This window comes from the organism of the source record quoted next (genome assembly GCF_019968985.1).
Source record: "MAG: Porospora cf. gigantea B chromosome Unknown PgB_NODE_199_length_29415_cov_138.287, whole genome shotgun sequence".
NCBI lineage: Eukaryota > Apicomplexa > Conoidasida > Eugregarinorida > Porosporidae > Porospora > Porospora cf. gigantea B.
This window is the reverse complement of record NW_027178781.1, coordinates 21,081-29,415: the sequence shown is the minus strand read 5'-3', so window position 1 is coordinate 29,415 and position 8,335 is coordinate 21,081. Positions and strand designations below refer to the sequence as shown.

The 8,335-nt window shown below is 52.9% G+C and overlaps 7 protein-coding genes across 12 annotated transcripts; 5 read left to right on the top strand and 2 right to left on the bottom strand.

Annotated features, from left to right (window-relative positions):
* Positions 1-933: 933 nt before the first annotated feature.
* On the top strand, positions 934-1,323 carry KVP17_000230 (uncharacterized protein; the record flags this gene model as incomplete). Its single annotated transcript, XM_068519193.1, has 1 exon — positions 934-1,323. One exon carries the CDS (start codon positions 934-936, stop codon positions 1,321-1,323), a length of 390 nt encoding a protein of 129 aa, XP_068377192.1.
* Positions 1,324-1,414: 91 nt separating this feature from the next.
* On the top strand, positions 1,415-3,484 carry KVP17_000227 (uncharacterized protein; the record flags this gene model as incomplete). 4 transcript variants are annotated; one of them, XM_068519171.1, is made up of 5 exons in its annotated part: positions 1,415-1,691; positions 1,719-1,929; positions 1,957-2,823; positions 2,851-3,369; positions 3,397-3,484. In XM_068519171.1, 5 exons carry the CDS (start codon positions 1,415-1,417, stop codon positions 3,482-3,484), a joined length of 1,962 nt encoding a protein of 653 aa, XP_068377187.1. The 4 variants fall into 4 exon arrangements, with proteins under 4 accessions (XP_068377187.1, XP_068377185.1, XP_068377184.1 ...); XM_068519169.1 differs by lacking the exons at positions 1,957-2,823; positions 2,851-3,369; positions 3,397-3,484 and having other exon boundaries at positions 1,415-1,933; XM_068519168.1 differs by lacking the exons at positions 1,415-1,691; positions 1,719-1,929; positions 2,851-3,369; positions 3,397-3,484 and having other exon boundaries at positions 1,973-2,827.
* Positions 3,481-4,843, bottom strand: KVP17_000235 (uncharacterized protein; the record flags this gene model as incomplete). Of its 2 annotated transcripts, XM_068519253.1 has the most annotated exons (3): positions 3,481-3,663; positions 3,702-3,887; positions 3,926-4,843. In XM_068519253.1, 3 exons carry the CDS (start codon positions 4,841-4,843, stop codon positions 3,481-3,483), a joined length of 1,287 nt encoding a protein of 428 aa, XP_068377200.1. The 2 variants fall into 2 exon arrangements, with proteins under 2 accessions (XP_068377200.1, XP_068377199.1); XM_068519252.1 differs by lacking the exons at positions 3,481-3,663; positions 3,702-3,887 and having other exon boundaries at positions 3,914-4,843.
* A 197-nt stretch (positions 4,844-5,040) lies between these two features.
* On the top strand, positions 5,041-5,355 carry KVP17_000228 (uncharacterized protein; the record flags this gene model as incomplete). Its single annotated transcript, XM_068519172.1, has 1 exon — positions 5,041-5,355. One exon carries the CDS (start codon positions 5,041-5,043, stop codon positions 5,353-5,355), a length of 315 nt encoding a protein of 104 aa, XP_068377188.1.
* Positions 5,356-5,698: 343 nt separating this feature from the next.
* KVP17_000231 (uncharacterized protein) lies at positions 5,699-5,881 on the top strand (the record flags this gene model as incomplete). The annotated part of the gene is made up of 1 exon (XM_068519199.1): positions 5,699-5,881. The coding sequence occupies one exon, from the start codon at positions 5,699-5,701 to the stop codon at positions 5,879-5,881; it is 183 nt and encodes a 60-aa protein (XP_068377193.1).
* Positions 5,882-6,235: 354 nt separating this feature from the next.
* On the top strand, positions 6,236-6,550 carry KVP17_000222 (uncharacterized protein; the record flags this gene model as incomplete). The annotated part of the gene is made up of 1 exon (XM_068519154.1): positions 6,236-6,550. The coding sequence occupies one exon, from the start codon at positions 6,236-6,238 to the stop codon at positions 6,548-6,550; it is 315 nt and encodes a 104-aa protein (XP_068377172.1).
* A 785-nt stretch (positions 6,551-7,335) lies between these two features.
* On the bottom strand, positions 7,336-8,283 carry KVP17_000232 (uncharacterized protein; the record flags this gene model as incomplete). Of its 2 annotated transcripts, XM_068519204.1 has the most annotated exons (4): positions 7,336-7,601; positions 7,630-7,756; positions 7,786-8,180; positions 8,208-8,283. In XM_068519204.1, 4 exons carry the CDS (start codon positions 8,281-8,283, stop codon positions 7,336-7,338), a joined length of 864 nt encoding a protein of 287 aa, XP_068377195.1. The 2 variants fall into 2 exon arrangements, with proteins under 2 accessions (XP_068377195.1, XP_068377194.1); XM_068519203.1 differs by lacking the exons at positions 7,786-8,180; positions 8,208-8,283 and having other exon boundaries at positions 7,630-7,750.
* Positions 8,284-8,335: the final 52 nt, after the last annotated feature.

Below are 8,335 nucleotides of genomic sequence, written 5' to 3'. Positions count from 1 at the left end.
AATGCTCCTCTACCTGCCCCAATAACTTCTGCGGTCAGCACGGAGAATGGCAAGTCCACTACAACGCTGAATACCAGCTCTGTTACTATTGGAATGGCACCCTGTCCACGTGGGACAAGCCTTTTTAGGTGCCGAGTTCAATCGGAATGGGATGAGCCTTTTCGGTGCCGTGCTTAGGCAAGTGTTTTTAGGTGCCAGGTTTATGATACCCATTTGTTTTTGAGACTCATTAGTTTATGACAGTGCATTTCGGAAATGTGAGCAAGACGAATCTCCGTAACTGGTCTTCGTCGCTCTGTCACATCGTTGATAACTGGTTCTGTAGATCGAAATGACAGCGGTGTTTCAAGTGACTCACAATTTGGCGTGAAACCGAGACGACTTGGAAGCAGCGCGTGAGACCGACGCCACGTTCCGAAGTGCTGCCAATTTAATGGATTTGCAAGGCTTTACGCTTTAGTTCAACGCACCAATCAATGAAGCCACGGACGTCGATCATCCAAGACTATCTTTCGACGGGATACAGAAGAGGCTGTACGCTAGCATGCCGCCTGGCGTAACAGGACATGGCATCTGGCAGTCATTGTTGCAAGGAAAAACAACCCAGAACGACCCAAGTCTCGATCCTTGCGTTGAACCATTCACAAAAATATATTGGATTTCCAATGTAGACGATCGATCTGTGGGGTTACTGTTCCATATCTATGCACTCGGGGGGTCCCTCAGTCTCTTCTGTTGCCATTTCATTCGTCGTTCCAAAGTCAGGGTGGTTTATGGGGAGCAGCAGCGCGCTGATGACAGCAGATAGCAAAGCTACAGGCAGGCGCATTCGTTAAGAATTCTTAGATACCGTGGGTGTTGTGTGGGGTTAGGAGACCAAAGTACATGTGCCACGTCATCCCATTTCATGTGCGCATTTTGCTGAATTGGACAATGGACGACACAATAAAGGCGAAAGGCAAGGGTAAGTTGGGAGGTCTCCGAGAGGGCAAAGCCGTCAGCAAGAGCAAGCGTGCAGGTTTAATCTTTCCTGTAGGCCGGATCGGACGCTATCTCAAGGATGGTCGTTACGCAAAGCGGGTTGGCGTCGGCGCCAGCGTATTCATGGCGGGAGTGTTGGAGTACATGACAACAGAGCTACTCGAGCTCGCGGGCACCTATGCCAAAAGCGCCAAGAAGACTCGCATCAACCCTCGACATCTGCAGCTGGCAATAAAAAACGACCTTGAGCTGTCCACCTACCTATCCGGCGTCACTGTAGCTGAAGGCGGCGTCCTGCCGAAAGTCGAAGATGCACTGCAAAAGAAAAAAAGAGTTCAGTGACACCTTGGACTGCGGCATTCGATGAAAAAGCTACCAGTATTAGATTATTTGTGATTTCCAGAGGAGATTGGGCAGTATTATTGTATTTCCTATGTTCATCTTCACGTCCTCGTCGTCGGATGACGACATTGAGCGTGGCCCTCAGCACTTAGTCGGGTTCCACACAGGCGGAGAGACCGAGGCGCCTCCCAGCGACGACGGAGATCTCGATGACTTTCATTGGAGTGTGAACCCCACAGGCAACGAGGAAGGCTGGCGAGGGTGGATGGGTGAGAGCGACGAAGACACTGAGGACTGGGCCAACCCCCAGCGAGGCCGTTGGCTCAGCGGCCACAAGGGGCAAGTGCGCCTCCAGAAAATGTTCCAAAGTAGGCCTGCCGCTTGCACAATCACAGATTGTCTCAAAGCCAGCGACATCGTGGACGGGTACAGAATGCTGATGTGGTGGAGCTCCAGCAACGACCTTCAGCATGAGGATCTGAAGGCAGCCTGTCAGATGTTCTCGATTCTGGGAGTGCCCCGCAGCATAGTTGATCGAGAATTATTCGAGGGCCTCACAACTCAGCTGCAGTTAGAGCTGAAAGATATGCATATCTCTAAGTTAGGGTGAGGAAGCTGTCGCCGCCCACACAGTCCTCCATTTCGAAACATGCTCGACTTCGACATGTTCACGCGTTACAGGCGCTTATGCTTCCGCTGCATCAGGCGCATCAACAACCGACACCTTTACTCAGCCATTGAGTCGGTAGGAGTCCAGCATCCGATCACACAGATTCTGTGCCACGCTCCTCAGGCGCTCAACTGGAGCACACATCTGGCTACTGGCCGCGTGACCAAGCGCCTGCAGCCAAGGCGCGAGTGGCCCAGTAAGGAGCAGCAGGTGGTACCGAGTCCCTTCGAGTTGCTGGACACCAAGGAGGGCCACCAATTCATCGACACGGTTGTGTCTACGCGAGTGCTGCAGGGCACTTTGCTGTACACCAACGCAGCCACCTTCTCGAGGGTGGACGTGATGCTGGACGAGCTGGCGTTGCTCGACAGTCCTAGTCTCAGGTCGCTGCTGGAGATTATCGGCAACCATGAAGACCTGTACTGGCGGTTGGTCGATCAGCTCACGTCGAAAACGCTCAAGCTGGCGCGGATGGTGAAGCCTAACGTCGTGGATGAGTGGGCATTCGACGGAGAGTACCCTCGTGAGGACTTCCTATGGCACTCGCGCTACTCCGACCTCCGAGTGCTCTTGTACCTATCTATGCAACGAGCTGGCGTTAACCTGCGACTTGCGGACAGCGCGATGTCTAGTTGGACGCTGGATGGCCCTCAAGGCTTATGCGACTTTGTGCCTGCCTCTCCCAGAGAACTGCTGGACTGCTTAATCATACTCAACGGGCTGCAAGCCCGCGAAAGTTGTTCCAAGTGGTTGGCGACCTGTGCGTTGGCTGCCACGTCAACAATGGGAACCCTCAGAGACATGGCACGTCCGCTGAATTTGATGGCTGCGTAGGAGTACCGGTCTTTCACACACAGAGCTGAGTTGCTAATTCCAGCTCTCCGGATGGTGCCACACATCCATATCGACTGGGACCAACTTGAGCCGTTGTTGAGCACAGGACTGGAAACCCTCAGCATAGGAGCCGTGGGGGCCCTCGTTCTGGGAGAGGGTTCGGGATCGATAAGGCGGTCCATCGTGAACTATTTGACGTCCTGCCTCACAATAGAGGCTGAGCAGGACGCTAGGCACTGTCACGTAGTGCTGAAGGATATGGTCGCAGCTCAGCCACTGTCCGCACGCGTCCTCCAGTCCACGCTCATCAGTCTGATGGGCCGACTGGAGGACAGGGCCATGCCGAGGGCGTACGTGAAGCAGGAATTAATGCACAAGTCCTTCCCCATGAAGGGGGTCTACCTCTGTCTGCTTCGTCGGCTGTGGAAGGCGGAACCCGACCTACTACACGCAGCAAACATTGCGCTTCGCGACCGTCGCTGTCATCCGTGCGCTCTGATGGCCTGCAAGCGCCATGGGCTAGATATACGCCCCTCTAAGCCGTAGGTTCCTCACGAGTTTGAACACAGGCGGCTAGTGAGTTATCACTCCGAGAAACATTCGTCTAGTCAGCGGGAGGCTGTGGAGCGGTGGAAGCTCTGGCTCTTTAGATCTTAGCCAGCGAGTCGGTCGAAGATCTCTCGCAGTTGTCGCGAGAAAGTATCGCTGCTGAACATGGTTTGCACATGCGACCGGCAATTCTGGCGCATTCGAGGCCACCTGTCAGAGTCGTGCTCCGTGAGGAGATACGTGAGTCCTCGGCAGAAGTCTTGAGGTGTGGGGTGACACAAAACGCCCTGGAATGATATGACGTGTCTGTTGTTGATCCGCTTACCGTCACCATGTCCTTTAGCGACTCCAAAGGTCCTCCGCTATTGCAGGCGACCACAGGGGTGCCACAGCACATCGCCTCTATGGGTACAATGCCAAAATGCTCTTCAGGAGGAGGATAGACCACAGCAGCCGCCTGAGGAAGGAGCACCCACTTCGTCTCATCAGAGATGGACTTTAAAAATATAACCTGGGAGGTAGTGAATACCTTTCAACTCAATATCTTACGTCCTTTCCGATATGGAAGCCGAAACTTTCCGCAAGCTCTCGCAGCTCCTGGTAGTAGTCGCAGCACTCCTGAATCCGCGCATCGTAACCACCAGCGACGACCAGCACAGGCAGAGTCAATGTGTTCTCATCAACCCGATGTTTCTGGCGGTAAAGTGCAAAGGACTCGACTGCCAACTCCAGCCGTTTCTTCCGTTCATAGCGGCTGATGCAAACGACCAGCTTAGGTCTCGGAGCCACCCGCCGGAAGAAAATTTGCAAGATGGGAGGCATGTCGCATTGGTTGCGCTGGAACAACGCTTCCGCCATACGTATCTTCTTCTCCACCTCCGTACAGTTTACAGAAGGGTACAGAATGGGTAGGGTTTGATCCTTTAGCCACGGAAAAGTTCTCTTCAATATTTTCGCGCTGTAATTGGAGTTGCTGACTATAGTCACGTTGTTGAGGCTCATCCCCCAATCCTCGCAGGAATCGATTACAAAGCGGTACATGGTCTTGGCTGACGAGCATCTGTTTGAGCACAGAAGCTTGTCTGGGAAGTGAGCGTAGAATAAAACCTTGCCGAACAGTAAGGTCAGCAGTGGGTTCAGACCAGCTACTTGGTCATTGACCACAAAAGTGGGCTCTGGGAAGAGGCCGGTCTTGACCATTAGCCAAGCCATTACGGCAACCCATACCATTCTCATCAAAGTCAGAAAGGCGACGCAGGTACCGAATATAGATCTTGGAATGAAGGATCCTCCGACAATGACATGGACCGAACCATCCAAGGTTTCACGAAATGCTCGCGAGATATCATGATGCCCTGTGAAGAGTGTCACCGAACAGCCCAGGGTTTGACCAGCCAGACCGAGGTCTACGATTAGTCGCTCGGCTCCGCCCAGTCCGAGATCTGGGTGAAAGATAAACACTCGCATTATTGCGAAAAAGTTCGAACGTGTGGGAAAGTATAGGAGTGTCAAATCATAGCGATACACAGTTGACAACGAGTCAGTGAACAACCAGCAAGGGTGCGCCCACGCCCCAGGGCGCGCTCCCGAGGCCGACCAGGCAGTGAGACAAAACGGAACGTAGTGGCTTAATGTCGATTTAGTGAGCAGTGCACTGGCTTGAGATGAAATACGTCGCTGCTTACCTGATGGCTGCTTTGGGCGGCGAGGCCTCCGAGACCAAGGTCAAGGCTATTCTTTCCTCTGTTGGTGCGGAGGTCGATGACTCCATTGTCTCCAAGCTGTGCTCAGAGCTCGCTGGAAAGAACACTGAGGAGGTCATTGCCGGCGGTATGGCCAAGCTGCAGAACATGCCTTCGGGAGGATCCGGTGGTGCTGCCGCTGGCGGCGCTGCTGCTGCGGGCGCTGCGGAGCCTGAAGTGGAGTCTGAGCCAGAGGAGGAGTCTGATGACGACATGGGATTCTCTCTGTTTGACTAAGCGTAATTAATCTCAGATCTGTGCCAGATTTGTCGGCTCTGGCCCTTTCCCTTGTTCCCCCGTAGGGGAGCACTTGAAGGGCCGACATCGCTGAGGTTCATAGACACTTGGGGGTTGCCTCAATGCCGAACGACTCGGACATTCCTAGCGTGGCAAAGGGACAAATGGGCTTTTCGGATGACATCAATACCGCCCCAGTCTGATCTCGGATGACTGGTTTTTGCTGGCTGATTAGTTTGTGATGTTTCTGCTGGGGATCACTGGCCCTTTCCCTTGTTCCCCCGTAGGGGAGCACTTGAAGGGCCGACATCAGTGAGTTCATAGAAACTTGGGGGTTGCCTCAATGCCGAACGACTCGGACATTCCTAGCGTGGCACTGATCTCGGATGACTGGTTTTTGCTGGCTGACTACTTGGTGTTTCAGCTAAGGATCACTGGCCCGCACATCGCTGAGTTTAAGAACCTTGGGTTGCCTCAATGTCTAACGACTCACACATTCCTATTATGGGCTTCCGCCCCCGTCTGATCTGGATGACTGGTTTTCGCTGGCTGACTAGTGTGGACATTCTAGGGGCATCAAGGTGTTAGTGTTGCCCTCACTGCCCATTCCCTCGCTCCCCTGTAGATACGTTGAGGCTTGCGTCAATGGCCCTGTAGAGACTTGGGGCTTCGGAAGGACTTGGACATTCTAGAGACATATCAGTGCCAGCGTTTCTGATCACTGTTTCCGTTGTTACCCTGCAAGTGCAGAAAGTTGGCGACGATGAAAGACGATTCCTTTGAGCAGCAGTGGTTTATGCTTTGAGTGATGGGGTGATGTTGATCTGTGTATGAGTCTGAATTAGTCAATAACGTAGAATTTTTAGAGTTACAGATTGAGATGAAGTATGTCGCTGCTTACCTGATGGCTGCTTTGGGCGGCGAGGCCTCCGAGACGAAGGTCAAGGCTATCCTTGCCTCTGTTGGTGCGGAGGTCGATGACTCCGTTGTCTCCAAGCTGTGCTCAGAGCTCGCTGGAAAGAACACTGAGGAGGTCATTGCCGGTGGTATGGCCAAGCTGCAGAACATGCCTTCGGGAGGATCCGGTGGTGCTGCCGTCAGCGGCGCTGCTGGTGCGGGCGCTGCGGAGCCTGAAGTGGAGTCTGAGCCAGAGGAGGAGTCTGATGACGACATGGGATTCTCTCTGTTTGACTGAGCATAATTCATCTTGGATCTGTAGCGGCGTGCTGGTTTACTTTGATAGTCGGCTGTTTTCTTCGGTAGTCGGCTGTTTTCTTCCTGCAAGGTGTCAGTCCACGCAGGACCACAAAGAACACATGTACATCCGCTACAGGGAACCACAAAAGAAACCTACAGCGTCGCAAGGTTGCTTCGATTGTCTGGTCTGCTTCCTACCACAAAAGGGCAACTTTTACAGAGGAAACAGCAAAGCTTTTAAGGGTAACTCTTACAGAGGAAACAGCAAAGCTTTTACGGGTAACTCTTACAATTTCGCTGAAGGTAACGGTTGGGCAGCGTGCATTTTAAATGAGTGTAAGCAGATTCACATATCATTAATCGCCAAGTGTAAGTAGATTCACATTACATCGGCCGTATCAAAAAACTAGTTCATTGCGAGCCTACCTCTCCTGCCGACGAAACATGCTCGGTAGGCAGCGTGCAAAGCGTGACTTCCTCCGCTCCAGTTGATGGACATCCTTCGCGTCACTGGGTTCTTCAGGCAGAGGAGCGTCTCCGGGAGAAGGATCTGCATGCTTAGAGGGGGGGAGGTTGTTGGAGCGCGAGCCCTTCAGCTGGGGAAGCTGGTTCCGAGTGTTTTCTTCAGCTAGTTCAGGATCGCACTGACGAATAAGTGAAGCTGAGTGCGGATGACTGTACTGCCGAAGACTGTTACTCCAGTCCCAGACGCCGTCATAATCCCAGCCTTCATGTGCCATCTGTTCACTGAAACCAAATAAGAGGCGATAGCAGCAGGTGGACTCACTTAAATAGTCCCCGCAAGTAAGCGTAATCGGGCCGGTCTTCGTACCTCAGCGCGCGAACGTAGCTCATGTACTTCGAGAAACAGGCAGGATAGGTCTTGCAGAGAGTCTTGATTGGGGTATTCACCTTCTTCTCCATTATCTTCTGGTACTTCTCCTGTTTGGTGTTCGCTGGGATTCCCTGCCAAGGCAGCATACCGCGACAGAAGTAGAGCAGCACATACCCAAGAGACTCCAAGTCGTCTCTGCGAGATTGTTCCACGCCTGCGTGACATCAGATCGCCCCACTTACCTTTGTGTGCGTTGATCGACGCGTACCGAGCAGTCCCAGTCAGACTTTTGTCATCTCTGTATGGAATCAGTTGGAAGGTTTTGAAGTCGCGATACCGCTTGGCCAACCCGAAGTCAATCATGAATATCTAGATGTAGGCATCGGTGGTTGTCTTACCGTGTCTGAATGCTCAGCGATACCGATTAGGAAGTTATCAGGCTTGATGTCTCGGTGAACGAAGTTGCGGGAGTGGAGGTATTCCACCCTGTTTAGCTGGAAACGATAAACACAGAGGAGGAGGAGGAAACTTACCAGCTGATCAGCGATGGCCAGTATGGTCTTCATGCTGAATCGACGATAGCACAGGTTAAAAAGGTCCTCCAAACTCGAACCCAATAGTTGCATCACCAGTAGCACGAACTCTCCTTCCTGCTTTGCGTGGTACACCTTAGCAATCCCTGGTGCATCGCTGAGATACTTGAGTATGCGTGCTTCATACAACAGCTGCGGGTGTTTGCAGTTGGCGCGTTCGATCTTGACAGCCACCTCCTCCCCCGAGGTGAGATCAGATGCTTAGGACATCTCCCGTAACAACCCACCGAGGTAAATCTCCCCAAAGGAACCTGCGCCGACTTTCTTTACAAGGCGCCACCGGCCAGCGACCTGCCGCAGCATTAGAACGAACCCCCACACAAATAAGTAGTACCCACCAGGTTGGCAGCAGGAT